Source organism: Toxorhynchites rutilus, chromosome 3 (assembly GCF_029784135.1).
Source record: "Toxorhynchites rutilus septentrionalis strain SRP chromosome 3, ASM2978413v1, whole genome shotgun sequence".
Classification (NCBI taxonomy): Eukaryota; Metazoa; Arthropoda; class Insecta; order Diptera; family Culicidae; genus Toxorhynchites; species Toxorhynchites rutilus.
In genome coordinates this window covers 285115475-285132912 of record NC_073746.1, presented here as the reverse complement: position 1 = coordinate 285132912, position 17438 = coordinate 285115475, and the positions used below count along the sequence as shown (strand labels likewise).

Below are 17438 nucleotides of genomic sequence, written 5' to 3'. Positions count from 1 at the left end.
TTTCACGGCTAAACTAGTATTGCATAAGCAATGTATGTTTTCAAGTGCAACCATCAAATTCAGTTCAGTAATTGCTAGATCTTACAGATTTTCAAATGGGCCTCTTCCAAACAACAACCATCTCATCTGACATCACTGATCATGCCGAGAAAAACTGACTGAAGTCTCTCCAGTCTACCAAATAAAGCATTTCAATGAAACTCGTGTACTGGAATTGGATATTTTGCTCGTCTCGACAGTGACTGAAACCGAGACGAGACGAGACGAATTGCTAGTCTCGTTTTCTGGAATAGGGCCCATTATGTTCTATTCGGGCTTATCGTTTTCTAGTTGAATTTTATTGAACCTAATGGAATTACATTGATAACCGCCATTGTGCCATATTTCATCAGTTGTAGTTCTCGAGTTATTTTACGAGTTGGGTGGTATTTCGGATCATTGATAACGCGCCCGCGTTAAATTAAAATTTATTATTACAAATGAAAAGAAGTGAAGTAATCAAGTACAATAATCAAGATACTTTTTCCTACGATTAGCTGTTTACTTGCTGGATTGTATTCAACGTCGTCTCCGCCATGCCAACCGTTAATGCAAATATATATATAGAATGTATCGACATCGCTACACTTTTCCTTGGTTATGCGTGTTTCATAACCTTCATTCTTTTTAAACTACGCTTAAGCGTTCTCTTCTTCATTCCAACCAGTATTATTGTATTCAACTATTACTATCAACCATCAAATTTTGACTTGCCTATAAACCTGTTTCTCTCTTTCCCTAACAAGATAATCTTTAACGGAATTTTCGACTTTTTTTTTATTTCGCTGTAATCGTGTGTTCGCCCGGATAGAGGGCACTTATTTTTTATTTCCAGGCCACATTCGTTCACATTATTTCGTTTTTGTTTCACATTTTATTAACTTTTATTGAATAGAGACAAATTTAATAATTTTATAAAAATTATCAAATAGGAAATCAATTTTACTGAACAAAAATGGAAGAAAGGGAAACAGTAAACTGAACGCGTTTCGAGAATAATAGCAGTTGGAAGGAAGTGTCACCCTTCGTTCCGGTTGCGTGTAATGCGTACTTCATACAAAAGTGAGTTTGTTTATAAGGGGTTTCAAATTGGGCGAATACAAATACAATAATATGACAAGTATATAAAGGTTTGTTTAAATAGCAAAAATGTGATCGTTGTCGAAATGGTATTTCTGATTAATTTAATCATAGCTACATTCCACCTCGATCGCGCAAGCTACTAACTCTACACATTGTTCGAATACAAAAAAAGACACTCAAAGGGACAGAAATACTAGGTTTGAGTCGTATATCTCAATGGTAAAACGAAGAAAATAATTCTGAATGGAAAACTGCTGGATTTTACACTCTGCCGCTCGCAACCCTTCCATTACTATGTACGTTTATTTATTTGATTATAAGTTATACATTTCAACCCTCTATTTGGATGCACTCTAAATATGTTCGTGCGTTACTGATTTATTGTGTGATAAGTTTATCAATTGCTCTCAATATTGTTTTTTTTTTATTAGTTTGACTTCTTCATCAGTCCAAAGAGTGGGTGTTTGTGATATTATTAACGATGGTTATTTCCATTCATAAATACATACACACTAGTGATTCTCCTCGTCGTCATTGTTTCACAACGAACAGACTGATAAATATATGTTTTGCCTGCAATCGTCGTAGGTTCGATTTTCGTTCCATCATTCAATCTGCAAAAGTTGTTTTCGGCAATCTTCCAAAAATTCAAATAGGAATCTCTAGAGATTTGTTTTCTTCTAGCGAGAAATTTTATGTTTGCTGTATTTTTTTCTTCCTCTTATTGTTCCTCTATTCTACACAGAAAAAGGTAATTTTCCCTATAATCGCATATATTTGCTCGATTCGTTTTCTCCCTTTTTATGGAAATGATGTCTATGTGTCGTTGTCTTTATATGCAACCATTTTCGTTTGTTTCTAAAAATTTATGCTGAAATTTTCCATGGATAAAAAACTATCTCGTTTTCGGATATTTAGTTCCACAAAGTTTTGGGTTGGCGACGTAACTGTTGTCTCATATTTTTGGGCCAACTAGCTTAAGATTTGGAACTGTACCCCTTGGGTATGGGGGGATGTAAAGGTTTCCATGCTGCTTGTGTTGAGAGGGGAATGAGGAAAAGTTTCTGTGTTGCTGATGTTATGTATCGTTACATCGGGAAATCGTGATCATTGTTACAATCTTCTGCTAGAAAGGGCCATCCCGTGTTCGCGGTTCTGTGTTGTTGTTTTTATTGTGGTGTTTGATGTGTTTACCAGAGTCCCGATGAGAAGCCTCCGGGTGGGATGCGATTCTTGTTGATGACATTACCGCTACCATTCAGCGATGGGACGGTCGTGTTGATTTCCGCTGCGCCGCCAGATTTGTATCCTTCGCCGGTCACCGGATTGCCAGACTCTAGGGTTGGGGAAGAAAACAGATGGAAAATTTTTTTACTTGCTCAGCAACACGATCTACGTACACAAAACAAATATAAGGAAATGTGTGGGAGTATTATTATATCCATTTCATTCCAGAAATATTGCAGTTTTTTTTTGTTGATTCAGTAAAATTTTAAAAATACAAGCATTGGAATGTTGGTTGCTCTGTAACACTTCCGAAGACTTTGGAATAATGTTTGCTTTCCGAGTGAGCATTCTAACGACTCGTTTACTCGACTCGACAGAGTGTTGCGGTACTGGAATACAAGGTCAGGTTTTGTATTATAGAGACTTTAAACTATTTCAGCTCATTCGTCTCTAGCCTTGAGAAAGGCCCTTGGAAAACTTTACTCTACTCCTGCACTACACCTCCACCCTCATTGCCTTGAGAAAGACACTCGATCCCTCGTCATCCAGCTCGTCCAGCAACGATGTTGTCCAGTCGGTGTCCACACAACAAATGGGTTATGGAAAACAAATCGCAAATGACATCTTTTATACACTCACCCAGTGCATTGTGCTTTGCCGTTATGTCAAGTGCTTGTTTCTTGAAGGCACTAATCAGTATGTGGGATCTACGTTTGGATAATTTCTGAGATTTTCCAATTATCCTATAGTTTTTCCTCCATTGTAGAGGCTTTTAACTACAAAGTATTATCATTCCCTAAAAAAGGGTCAATTAGAAGATCAGTCAAAGTCAAAGGGTCCTAGGAAGTCTGAAACCTACTGTTGCCACAGCAACTGAGAAATCAACAACCCGAACAGAAAAAATCTTTTCGATCAGAGGAGGCCAATACAAATTTTTTACGACAGGAGTTTTTTTTCCTGTTGGGTGTGAACCACTGCGTCCATTATTTTGAACTATTGTGGTATACCCCGTTTTTATGCTACACTTTAAGCTTATCTACTACTTATTGATGAAGGAGTAGCTTGAAAGTTATAGCGAGATAGGTGCCAATCAGGAATAATCTGTTTGATAAAATTTATAATACTAATCGGCGACGCAAAGCATATTTCCTTGGGCTCCAGAATAGCTTTATCAAGGTGTTGAAGTCTGCGTCTAGTTAGAGCTCCGCAGTTACAGAGCAACTGATCCGAGGTTTCGCTTTCGGCATTACAAAAGCGACAAATATCATCTTGTGCTAAACCTATGTTTTTGAGATGGTATTTACTCGGGCAGTGTCATGTTCAGTGCTTGGAAATATCTGTATCACATCAACCTTTTTAGCTGAATTTCCGACCACATGCGATCATTATAGCATTGCATTCGGGATACCGAAAATGAACCAACGCCGAACCTCACAATCACAGCAAGCCCCTCACAGTTGATTCATCCAAGTTTTTTCATTCTCTCTTTCGTTCTATTCTGCGTTCACGGAATGTGAGCAAAAGAAAATATCCCCAGTATTGTCATTCATTGATATTAATATGCCAGTTCATTAACTATCAGCATCGTCCTCGGACACTGACGAAACGGAGAAATTCGTTGAGGCAAATAACATTTAATTTTTGACTCAAATTCCGAACACACGAACATAAAATGGTGCTATCCAAAACACGACCGCAATGAGAATATTTCGAGCTTCTTTTAGCAAACGGATTAAACTATGCTATAGGATTAGCGGATGAAATTGCCAAATTCCAGCTTTGGCGGACAAAATTTGCATTCGCTACTCGGATCGATTCTGCAGAATGCCTCCTCGCCGTCCAAGCCTATGCAATCCTTAGTTGTGAGTGTGCATGCAGATCTTGCTCTTTTGTTAGCATCTCCTCTTGCGCCACCAATTTGCGTTGCCCTTTCGGAGTAACTTCAAAAATAATTGAATAAGCAAGGCACTGACTCGATGAGAAAATCACACACCTATCGGGATATGAACAGTCACAACTTTCCTGAGAATTGAATGGCAATGAATAAATGTGAATGAATTCTCATGACTCGAGCTTTAGGGAAAGCTCAGATAGCACAGAATGAATATGAATAAACACAGTTGTAAATTTGTTTGCCTTCGAATGAATGACAGCAGCATCGACAAGCAAAATAAACGCGTTACACTGATCAAAATATATTTTCAATATTACTTAACAAGCTCAATATTTCCAAGCACTGGTCATGTTAGAAGACCAGTGAATATGCTGAGGTCTTTCTTACTAAGGCTTAGCAGCTGTTGAGTAATTTTAATACTCGGCATAATAAATTTTTTCGCCTGTTCAAATTTTGCAGCCATCCAATTGGCTGTCACTTCCCGGTCTTCCCATTTAGTCCAAAGAATGGTTCTGGACCAGTGAATGGTGAGCTTCATCTGCTCGCTCGTTGCCCTCTATACCGCAATGGCCAGGAAACCAGTACAATTGTACCGAACTTATCTGACTTAATTGCCGTAAAAGGGAAATGCATTCCCAGACAATTTTTGAAGAGCATTCAAAAGTATTTTGAGCTTTAAGTGCCGCTTGACTGCCTGAGAATATGCAGATGTTTGCATGTCTATACGATGAGACTTAGGAACGATAATTGCCGTGAAGTAAGTAAGTCGTGGCGTTCTACCATGTCCACTGTATTGTGAGTTGAGAGAACTAAACCTTGAAACAAAATATGATCATACAATGTTCATATTTTAGTTTTGCAGCACATCCCAAATAAAGCTGTCAAAAATGATGAGATATGGCACATCTCCTGTGCAGGTGAGAACAGTTCGGTAAATAATCGTGATTGGGTGTGCGCGAATGTCTCTCCAATCGCACGAGATCGGTATCAGTAATAACCACCTAATCCACCCGCGACACTAGAGTCGAGCTTCAATTGCAGCGACTCCCAAATCGAAACACAATTGGAAGAGTTAGCTCCACAAACTACTACAAAAGGAAACAAAAATAGGGCCACCTTCGCCAGATGGTAATCCAGATCACTCTAAAGGTGCCATTTCTAAAACCGAGAGGAGGTTCCCAACCAATCCAATTTTGCAACAACAATGACAACGGTTGACCCAGCCGAAGGTCCCGGATCAGATAGTCTACCTCCTGTATTCATTCGACGATTTGCTGATGTGCTAGGACCACCTGTTTGCCACCTATTTAACTTGTCGCTGACGGAAGCGACTCAACTGTTTCAAACTTAACGGTCTACACGAGCCTGTTCAACTCTAGCTTGGATAAGTGCTGTCAAGTTGATAGCATTTACGTGGATTTCACTAAAGCCTTCGACAAGGTACCTCATGATCTAGCACTGAAAAAAATCGTCAAACTTGGATTCCCAAGTTGGCTCATCATGTGGCTGCGCTCGTATCTGGCAAGGAAGATCCGCTTTCGTGAAACAGAGGTCTTCAAAGTCGAACTGCTTCGCTACACCATCTGGTGTACCACAAGGTAGCCACCTCGGACCGTTGATTTTCATTATGTTTGTGAACGACCTAAGAACGACCAGGACCTAATCATCTTAATTCATCTCATGTACGCCGAAGACTTAAAAATCTACCAAGTAATCAGCTCATCGGTCGATTGTGCCACTTTGCACCATGAGGTTGACACCGTGGCGAGTTGGTGCATATCAAACGACATGGTAATGAACGCAACGAAATGCAAAATAATTTCCTTCAACAAATCTCGGACACAACTGGATTTTAATGCTGAAGTGACAGCAGCAGAATGGACCGCGTCACATCGATCAAAGATTTAGGGGTAACAATGGACTGCAAACTAACATTCTAGGAATACATCACTGCAATCACCGCAAGAGCTTTCGCAATTCTCCGATCTGAATTCCGTGATGTATACGTATTGAAGGCACTGTATTGCTGTCTCGTTCGCAGTGTCCTGAATACGGTGTTCAAGTCTGGGCGAACGAAGTTCATATCGCTCGAACCGAAAGACGGAGCTTCGTTCGATATGCTGTGCTCGGATAAAACCATCCCCTTGAAATGAGCATTAATTTATTGAAAATTTCTGTTTTTTTTTTAAATTTTAATATGTGTAGGTAAAGTTTTAAAAATAGAATAAAGCAAATATTATAAGAGTTTTCAGTCTGTGCAGCATTATAGGTGAAGACGTAGTAAATAAATAAATAAATGAATGCAAAATCGAATAAAATAACTATAAAATTAAAAGCCTCTTAAAAGCAAAGAAACAAAGCAGAGACGATGAAAATATGACACGCCTTCAACGCTGTCTAAAGGGTGATGCTTGGGAATCAATGCGGAACAGATTGATCCTACCAGTTCCAGTCCCACAGGTAATCGAAGCACTGACAATGCGCTATGGCCATGCGAAACTGCTAATCGAATCTCTTATCGATGAAACTAGGTCAACTCCTTCGCCGCTATCTGACCGACTGGAAACCCTCGTAGAGTTTAAAATAATGGTCCAAGGTCTTTGCGATGACGTAATAGCAACGGACCTTCCGGAACATCTAGCAAATCCGACCTTGCTGAAGGACTTAGTCACTGAGCTTCCAGCTGACTACAAAATGCAAGGGGTCATTATCGCAGACACCAGGTATTGTGAATTTGAGAACGTTTGGCGATTTCATGGAAGAGATTGTACACGATGCTTGTATTTTCTCATCGGTGCAGGTTCACGAGCCAGTTACTAAGTTAGACCGTTTGAAGATGCCATGATAGGCACCTTCTGCATTCCGAATTGCGACAAGTGACCCGATAAACGAATGTAATCCAGCTATTTCAGAAGATGAAACGACGAAATCAACCAAATGTGCTATTTGCCTAAGAGAAGAGGACAGTGTTGAAGTGTTCTACCACTTTCAGTTAACGAACGTTGGAAAAAGATTCAAGATCTAAAATTGTACCGAACATGTTCGTTCCGACTTGGTGCGAAATTGATGGTTGCCGAGCATGCCATCATCGTCTTCATAATTCACGAAAAAGCACGGTGCGACAAGAATAAAGCATAGAAACACACGAAATCCTTTATTCACGTTTGACAAAAGCCTGAACTCCTTACTGTCAAATATGGTGGAGGAAAAAACATGTTCCAACACGTTTCAAGTTTTCTTGTTCTGCTCCTATTTTGGTTTTAATTTGATGTGTACTGTTTCATGGATGAAAAAATACTCTCTTTTCTCGGCGGTGAGCCGCTATACCAGCCGACAGGAGAGTCACAATAGGCGGAGGGGATAAATTTGCGATGCAATGTTTCTCTTCTCTTCATAGACTGAAAATAAGGGTGGCAGCGAAAATGGTCATGTCAAGTTTCAAAAACCGACCATGTATATTTTGTTTATTGGCCCAAAAAATGAGCTTTGCAAAGTTTCAGCTCAATCGGACATTATTAAGGGGTGCTTCAAAGCGCTCAAAGTTTTGATTTTGACGTAGGACTATGTCTTTCAGTTCTAAACTGGGGTGTAAGTTCAAAGATTCAAAAACGAAAGCGTTACGCCGGAGAACGAGATTTTAAACGTTAATAGCTCCTAAACAATTGCACGAATTGGTATGATAAACACTTCATTCGAAAGGTAAAATGTCTACGCGTCATATGCTTGTTACTTTTTGATCCAAAGACTTGTTTCAATAGCCCTAAAGTTGCTTTCAAAACAGGCTTTTGAAATCACCAATCGGTATATAAGCGAGTGCCGCTCGGAAATCCACTTATGATTGCGTAACGAATGAGGTACGATCGCTGAAATGGGTGAATGTTTCCCTAACACAGACTTCAAAACTATGGAGCCAGGGGAAATCGGAATTGCAAAATAGATTCAAGCTGCGGGTACTTTTGTACTCGCTTGCATTTCTGAATGTTTCCCTAACACAGATTTCAAAACCATGAAACCTGGGGATATCGACATTGCAAAATAGAAGCGAGCAGTGAGTACTTTTGTATTTTTGGAAGATATCTCTTTATGTCGCTCACTGAACTTCTACGCATACTGTTTGATGATTAGGCAAAATGTTGATAACTATTTGCTGCTATAACTACTACCATAATGCATGAATTGACTTCAATTGGGATTTGTTTGCAATTGAATTCGTAAATAGTTTCATTCACTAGTTTAATCAATACACACAAAAGATAGCTCTGCGCTGCGGCAATATCGTACCCAATGAGGAACATCCGAGGTGGGATTATTGCTAATTAAAATATACAATTGATTACTAAACCAACGGCAGTCCTACGTCAACCTTACGGTTCTATAACAGGTATAATCCATTCATAGTTTTTTGATCCTCGAAAATCTTCCAAGGGAGGAAAAATCGTTTTTTTTCCGATGCCAAATGACCTAAAAATGCATAAAACGTCGAGATCTGGTGTTATCTCGAAAAAAAATTTTTTTAATACTCTCAAAAATGAAAATTTAATAATATTGTGTGGTTAGTTAAAACTTGATTTTTGGAAGCCGAAATATCCGGCATGGATATATGTTCAGGATATATGGACGATTTTGTTTCTGAAATATATGCACATGAGACCTGAATGCTTTAAAACAAGTTAGCCTCACCCCATCGCTACTCACTCAGAATCTAAAAAGGTTAATTTATTAGAATAGCTGATTAGAACCTCATTGATCACATTCAAACATATTCCGAGCATGTAATGGATACATTCTATGATCAGTCCCTGAGTTGAGCTAAAAATCCATAATGCGACTCTTCTATGCAATCGAAATTCTACAATTAATTCAATGTAAGTCAAATTAAGTAATTGAGTTACTTGAATCAAATCTCATCCGCATGCTTGAACAATCAAAATAAACAAAAATTAAGCAATGATTTTCAAAAGTTCATTATATGATTCAGTAAGATATGTGGATTTAATCAGGTACTCATTCTCTTGAACGGAAATGACGATTTCAGCTCGTCATCAGCTTTCCTGAACAAACTAAAGTTATGACGGTTAATAACAGATATGGCTTAAAGAATGGGGGATATTTTATGCGAAAGTGATAATGACAGTGTTGAATTGAGTGAATATGAACCGTAAGTTTCTATATCAATCCCTCCTCTTAAAACTAAGAATAAATTGTCGTTCAAAGGGTTAAAGTTATAACCCGAGCTCAATTATTTCACTAACTATCGCAAATAAAATTACACAGAATACATGTCTTGTTAGAATACAAGGACAAAAATGTTCAGCAAGTATAGGAGTATATGAGACGAGATGTAGTGGAGTAGTGGAAGCGAAATTTGGACGCGTCAGATCTGCAGAGCAGCAGTCTGTCCGTCCGTGTTGGATTATAGAGACTTTGAACTTCTTCAGTTCATTCGTCTCTAGCCCTGAAAAGAGGGTCCTTGTGGACAAACGTAACCCAAACTCCTTCTCTCCATGTCTTGAGAAAGACAGTATAGCTCAACGCTAGTCAGCAAACGGTATTCACTCCACAAACATCAAACGAGAAGTCTTGCGGAGCAGCCGAACAACAACGTTTGGTGCTCGTTGTTGTTGGCCTTGTTCTGGTCTGGAAGTACAAAAAAGCAACAAATGTACGAGAAAAGTGGGAATGCTTGGAAGCATTGAAACTATTCACGGACTAGGAGATCGTATAGTATATTATATCAAAAAACCTTTGAAAAACTGGTGTCGTACTATATCAAAAGAGCGCCAGATTGGTTCGGGGTGCAGCAGAAATGAAGAAATGGTGCAATTGAACACCAGGTTGGGCCTTGGAATGATCCAATCATACTTCGGGAGCTTCTAAGAAAAATTGAAAAAAGGCCACAAAATTTTAAAAATTCTTTCCCACACATTTCCCTGCTTAGTACGGATAACAGAAAAATAAAAACACAAATATCGGAAAACCTGCAAATCAATGAAACCCACAAAGCTGTACATAATCACAAACCTGCAAAATTGAAACATGTGTTTCAAAAATATGTTATTCACAAACAAATGACAATCATCTGACTCAAAACTAAGAGGAGAAAATCACACAGAACACAAACAGTGAAGGGGTTAGTAAACAAAAAGCATCACCGGCTGGTGTACCTAAACATCCACGCCTCGAGCTCGGCTTCCGCGGCTTGTCTGCGTAGTCCTCGACTCCATTGCCGGTGACCGGGTTCCGCTGAGCAAATCGGGGAGAGCGGGGCATCGTAGATGTGGACGATGATGACTTGGGCGACGCTAGAATATTGGTGTTAGTATTGAAACCGGTAGCAGTAGTGGGAGTTGTAGGATTGGATCTATGCTGTAGCTGCTGCTGTTGTTGTTGTTGTTGTTGAGTGTCGCTTGTTTCGTCATGATCGGTCACACTTATTATGATGTCGTCACTGATACAGAGATTAATGTTGGACGCATAGGTCGGATTCAGTGCCTCCCCACTGGGATAGAATTGGTGGTGGTGATGGCCGCGTCGGGCCGGTGAACCGAGCAACCCGCCCAGCGACAGTGTATTACCAGCACCACCCGGGTTGGAGTGGGACGGCCAGGCTGAATCTGATGTAGCGTCTTCGTTACCTTGTTTGTCGAAGAATATGTGTATGATGTGTGTGTGGGTGGGGAGGTGGCATGCACCGGGCAATTCATTCAAGGAATTGACGGATTGGTAGTACAAGAAGGAAAGTATTCAATTGATTTGGAGCACACATCGAGCAGCGAAGACACATTCCAGATTTGTTGGAGAAAAAAAGAATGAATGTTTAGAGGATTTATCGCTTCCTGCAAATAATTACTACTAGTGCTTGTGGTCCGTGCAATGGCTACAATATCGAATGTGCGAAGTTTTAAGATTTCAAGCGATACAATTTCGCAACATGTTTAATATCACCATTCAGAGTGGTTAACCTTGATGACAACATCATATAATTAGCCTGTTAATAAAGCCACAAAGTATTCCTCCATCAAATCATAATCATCACGCGACGAGTTTTGAATGGATTGAAAGCGCGTGCCCGCAAATATTTTGATACCATGCCAACTTACAGCCGTGTTTTGTCACGACATGTAGCGTGATTTGTTAAGTAAAACGGGAGAACTGAAACCAATACAAAAAACCAAGCACCGAAATGTCTGGCGGAAACCACGTTGGCCTTCAGAGGTCGTTGTCATCTATGAAATGAAAAACAAACTGTTGTTGATTCACAGGTACAAACACGAATGCTGAGTTGTCCAAGGTGACACATTAGTTCTCCGGGAACGCAAAATTTCGAGATTATATTATCAGTAGAACATTACATTCAATATAGAATTGTTGTTCAAAACGCTTTTCAAAATTTCAAACCTTAATCACTTTAATTTCAATGAATTCAGTGGTGGAGCGAAAATAACGCAACTAGAGTTTCCCAATAAGAATTCTAATTTGACTACTCTGTCGTGTGACACCTCGACATTTGTTCTTTTTATTCATTTTACCGTCATCGTTCCATCATCAACAGTGTTCATTTCTTAAAACGTTTATTCAACATATTTGCTATGAAATTATTCAGGTACTTTTGTTTCTTGTAAAATGATCGTCCATCATCTATGAAAGAACTGGCATTCAAATCATTGGCAGTCAAATGACATTCAAACTAAAATCAAATGAGCCGGAATCAAACGACAGTTATGACTACGAGTGGGAGAATGAATGTAGTATGTTTTAACTGCTCTTCGGTGTATGTTCGATAGAAAGAGAGAACATCTAAACATTCAACTGACGGTCGTGTCTACTGTAGTGCATTCATTTTTAATGTGACTGTATATATTGTGTTTATATTGCATATATTTCGCCATAATATTCGCAAAAAGGAGCTATGTGATTGTCACCAAAAATGTCGACCGTTTACTAGACTGCTCTCGTATCAGCCATATTAGATTCTGAGAATTATTTTTCCGTTATCTTTATATATAAAAGAGGGATTTTCCCTCGTACGTGTAAATTATCATCATAGGAGAACGGCTGATCAGATCTGCGTCGTTTATATATCGTTGAGTTTGTCTTCACCCAAATTAGAACAATAGAATACTTTGGAAAATATTTGAGATAATTAGAAAAATTCTAAAAAAATTAAAATGAGAGAGAAAATTCGAAAATAAGAGGTACGCATATGTATGTTAGAGGGCCAATGAAAATGGTCATCTCTAATTTCAAAAAGTTACCTAATAAAAAATGTTCACCACCTCGAAAAAACACCCTATGCCGAATTTCAGCTCAATTGGACTTAAGGGAGAGTGGCGCAAAGCGGTCAAAGTTTGAGTTTTTTGGAAATTGAAAAATCACCCAAGGGGGGAGTAAAGGAAATCGGGGGTTTGTTTAAATGTTTAAAAATTGCATAAAGCATCGAGATCTAGTGTCATCTCGAGAGAATTTTTTTTTGAAAAACGAAAAATCACCGAAAATCGAGGTTTTCAAAAAAAAAATGATGCCAAATGTCTTAAAATTGCATTACTCGTCGAGATTTACAGTTATCTCGATTTTTTTTTTGTCAAAAAAAATGTTTTTTTGGCACTAGGTCATTTTTTGGCCCGATCGATTTTTGACAAAAAAAAATTCGTTGAGATAACTGTAAATCTTGACGTGTCATGCAATTTTAAGACATTTGCCACCATTTTTTTTTAAAAAGTCCCGATTTCCAATGATTTTTCGGTTTTCAAAAAACTTAAATTTCAACGTTTGCGATACCAGTAAATGAAGTTCGAATGAGCTTACATTTTGCATCGTCGTCGCACTTTGTGAACGCCGGATACACCCGTTCCGGCATTAACAACATGTTGACACTATTGGACAACAATCAGAGCATCGAAAGAAAGCCCGGTTCCGGACGGCAGACGACCCTGAGCAACAAGAAGCTCCAAAGGATGCTGAATAGGCAGATCGAGGGAAGAGTGGCTACATCGCTGCGTGCGCTTGTCCGGGAGGTCCGTGCAACTGGCCAAACAGCGAAAAAGTACCTAGCGAACATGGACATACATGTCAGGAAACGGAAGACCCGTCCACTGGTCTCGGAGTTGCAGGAAATGACACAGTTGCACCGGCTGAATAAGATGGTCAAGTCGATTTTCCCGGCGAATCGCGATGTGGCGGTGATGATGGACGACGAGACCTATCTCACTTTGGATGGCAACGAATGGTAGGACACTTCGTATTTTACTTCCCCCACGAAGGAAGTTATCTCCGATGTGAATTTTATTTCACACACACAGTTTTCCCCAAGCAAGTGAAAACGTGAAAAAAATTTCACCTCAGAACCATGCCTCCGCAAAACATGCACGAAAGAAGCTCTTGCACTCAAGCACTTGCTTGGACTTCATAAATCTTTCAAAATATTCATTCATTGAGAATTGATTCAGATGCATCTTCAAACAAATGATTACTGAGCCAACGGTAGTCTTACGTCAATCAACCTGGCGCTTGTATCACAGACATAACCCACATCTAGTTTAATTTTCATTTCGATTTTTTTGGTGTACGTCATGGTTGGCTTACATGGGCTGAGTTCTGGGCAGATACCAGTTGTCGAATTTCTAAGAATGCTTTTTCAATTAATTTATTTAATTAAATGGATCTATGACGGCACGAGACGGATCCCACCTTCGCTCACTGTCTGCCCAATTGATTCTCTCGGAATGTCTCCAATTTTTATTTTGAAGGAGTATCAGTGGGAAACGGGGGGTAAGATTTGATTCCGTTAGAATCCGGAATCACTGCTCATTTTATAGCAGCGATCGTCGTAGTAGGCGTATCTGAAATCTTTTGACAGAAAATTCGGATTACCTGTATCGTTCGACGTTAAAAATTTCACGTTGATCCGTTTTGTTTTGTGAAGATTGTGCAGGATGGAAGCCGAGAGAAGAAATTTAATTTTGGACACAATAAAAATGGTCTGGTACTAAAATCGCGAAATAGCGAAAAAGCGGCTAAATCGACCGTATATGATGTGCAGAACCGTTTCCGTGATCGGATGTGTGGTAGTAGAATTTACGATCGGAAGCTGGATTGGAGGTGTTGAGAACAATTAAAACAAACTCGAGACTCTTGAACTACGACATCGCTAATAAACACAACTCTAACCAAGTTACCATCCGAAGAATCTTATGCGATAAGGCTATCGTAATTTCCGTGCCTACAAGCAACGAAACAGGACGCTGAAGCAAAATCTGGTGGCCAAAAGAGGCGTTCGAAAATTGTACAACAAGGTTTTTACAAAGCACGGAGGTCTAAAATTCTATGAGACCACTGCCAGAGGGAATGTTCCCAGCAAATTTGGGTTCGTTTTCGCTGATAAGTTTGCCAGGAAGTTCTTGATTTGGCAAGGGATTTGCAGCTGTAGACAGAAAAACCAAGGTCCTCGTCGCAAACAAGACAATGAACACGAAAATGTATAGGGAAGAGTGCCTGCAAAAACGTCTCTTTCCGTTCATTAAGTCTCACAAAGGTCCGGTGAAGTTTTGGCCAGATTTGGCAAGCTATCACTACAGTCGAGAGGTGCTTCAGTGATACCATGACAATGGGATCGATTACATTTAAAAAAGACCTTAATTCTCCCAATTCCGCCCAATCGAGAAAAAATGGGCAATTGTCAAACGAAATTGAAGAAGAGTGCCAGAGTGACTCAGGATGCTGCAGACATGAAGAGACCGTGGAACGAAATTGCCGCTAGTGTTGACTAACAGAAAGTCAAAACTTTGATGGAGGGTATCCCAAGTAAAGTAAGAAAATTCACCAAAACTGTTACGGAACTTTTTTTTCAATATTTTTTCCGAAAGAACCATAATATAATCATTATCTGCACTTTGATACAAAAATATTATTTGTACCTTTAATAAATATATTTCATTACAACGGTACACGATTTTAGGGGTAGATTTGCATCTAGTGTACGATGGTTATTCTGTAGACAAAAGCGGTCTTCGACAAAATTGTTACATATGATAGAGCGCTCATTTTCATGTTGTCAAAAAATAGGGTGACCAAAATTTTCGTTGAAATTTTATTTCCTATCTTTATAGATAGAGGTATAACAAAAACGGGTTTTGCTCTAACTTGTATGTTTAAAATTTTACATTCTGTCTTCGGGCGACCTTGTGTTCCACTGTGCAGTGTCAGTGCATTTTATCGTCAGGTGGGTTCCCTAGTATCCCTCATATGATTAGTTCAATTGCACTTATATTAATTAAGAACAAACTCTGAAATCGATTAGCGTCACATCATATGACCCGTCACGTAGATGCGCACAACTTTAACGATTGTGTACAAGCTAAACATGATGTTGTCACCCGGTCAAGGTTTTCTCTCTCTCAAATCGCGAATTACCGCGCCAGCTAGTCACAATTGCCATCGTCGTGCAGATTCTATTCTATAATTTGTGATTTCTCTCGCACAAGCGGTGTGTCTAGGAGTACGTGGTTGTTGTGTGCTCAATAATTTTCTTCCAAGCTGAGTTGATATGTGTCCAGCCTAGAATCTAGAGTGTGATGCCAAGTTTTCAGCAGAGTCAATGGGAGGTATTCATGGTGGATTCATAACAGATGGGGATGCGCTTTGTCGGGAGGATGTCGAGCGGTCAATGTGTCAAAATGCTTTTTAATAAACCAAGCGTTGATGTGAATGTAGATGATTTATTGAAGATGGATGAAGTAAATAGTGCGTCACGAAAGAAGATGATAATGATGCACGCATATGATGTGTTTGAATTTTTGTGTCAAACTTACTTAATCTCCTCAGGAACACTGTATGAAAGTAAAGGACATTTTTAGTGTAGTTCCAATTATTGCTCATGGCACAGGTTGTGTGATAACAACAAAAATATAAATGAAAGCTTTATGTACAAAGGAATAACATAAAAAAATCTTCCTCTGACAATGATTTGTTTTGCCAAACGTAGCGTCCAATTGGGAGAAAATCAATCGAAGTGCTTTGATTCGTGATTTGGGCATAGTCAGAATTTTTTATAGAGCGAATTTCAATTCGTGTGCAGTGATACCTCTTGAAACTATGCAACGTTTCGCTCGATTATCAACCTATCTCGAACCGTGACAAACAGATGAATGGAGTAATTACCATAGATTGGCGATAACGGGAAAGTTGAAAACAGAAATGCCTCTTATTCGAATTGACCAAGAAATAACAAACGACGGAATCAGCCAAATGTCGCTTTCTCAAAGTCCTCTGCCCATTGATAATGGAAGTGGGTATGTTATTGGTGTCTCTGGTGACTAAGTGAAACCTGTAAGTCCTACTCAAGTCGAACTTCATTCCTGTCACCCTCTTGCAGCGAATGGAATTTGAGATTGTTATTATATGCAATTGTACGAGAAACGGGCGGAAGACATTTTAAGGAAAAAGAACTGGATACAAAATACATTCAAGCATGCGAGACAAATTGATGTTAGTGTAAAAAAAATAATGATCGTGCTTCTCGTCTACTGCTGTGTGTGATGGAGTGTAAGTTCTATGATCTATTACCGACCAAGAAGGGAAACAAAATCTCAAACCAAATCGAATTCAGCAATTCTTTCGGAACGAAATCAAATCGAAACTTACTGTGAGTGGATCCATTCTGCGACGGGGCTGAGGACGATGTGCCGTTGGTGTGTCCATTGGCCGTACCGTTGCTGCCATTGCTGCTGTGGCCGTTGGTAGGGGCGTGTCCGTTTCCGTTCGAGTGATGCCCATTGGTCTTCGTTCCGTTGCTGTGGCCGTTAGCTTTGGTGGCACCATCGGCCTTATCGGCACCGATCGGCAGGTTGCTCTTCATGTGGTTCTTAACCGGGGTGTAAGGGCGATCTACTTCGCCAAACAGACGGTTGTGCGAATCCTGGCCTTGGACAGCCCGACGTGGGGTGTCACCACCTGCGGGGATATAGTAAAAAGGGATTGATTAAAATGCTTCGATGAAAAATCACTGGTGAAAGACAAGTAACCAAAGACTCTCTTCATGCCGTAGTCATGATGAAGATGCAATTAATGTCTAGAGTGGATGTGAATCAATAGGAACGAGCGATACTAATGATAAACATTGCTTAGGGATCATTTGATTTTGCCATACTAGGAAGGAGAATAAATGTACTCAGATATGAATGAGAAATAAATTGACACG

The 17438-nt window shown here is 39.5% G+C and overlaps 1 protein-coding gene and 1 pseudogene across 3 annotated transcripts in view; one reads left to right on the top strand and one right to left on the bottom strand.

Moving 5' to 3' along the window:
• Positions 1-455: 455 nt before the first annotated feature.
• The window catches only part of LOC129780396 (microtubule-associated protein Jupiter), a 113048-nt gene continuing 96065 nt past the window's right edge, over positions 456-17438 (bottom strand). The window contains exons 5-8 of one of the 3 annotated variants that reach the window (XM_055788615.1): positions 16883-17191; positions 16051-16068; positions 10408-10545; positions 456-2458 (exon numbers count right to left, since the gene is read on the bottom strand). In XM_055788615.1, coding sequence (XP_055644590.1) covers positions 2313-2458; positions 10408-10545; positions 16051-16068; positions 16883-17191 — 611 coding nt within the window. In that variant the 3' untranslated portion in view covers positions 456-2312. The remainder of the gene's footprint in view (positions 2459-10407; positions 10546-16050; positions 16069-16882; positions 17192-17438) is intronic. The other 2 variants (XM_055788616.1, XM_055788617.1) reach the window with 2 other exon arrangements.
• On the top strand, positions 8499-8671 carry LOC129780908 (U4 spliceosomal RNA; annotated as a pseudogene).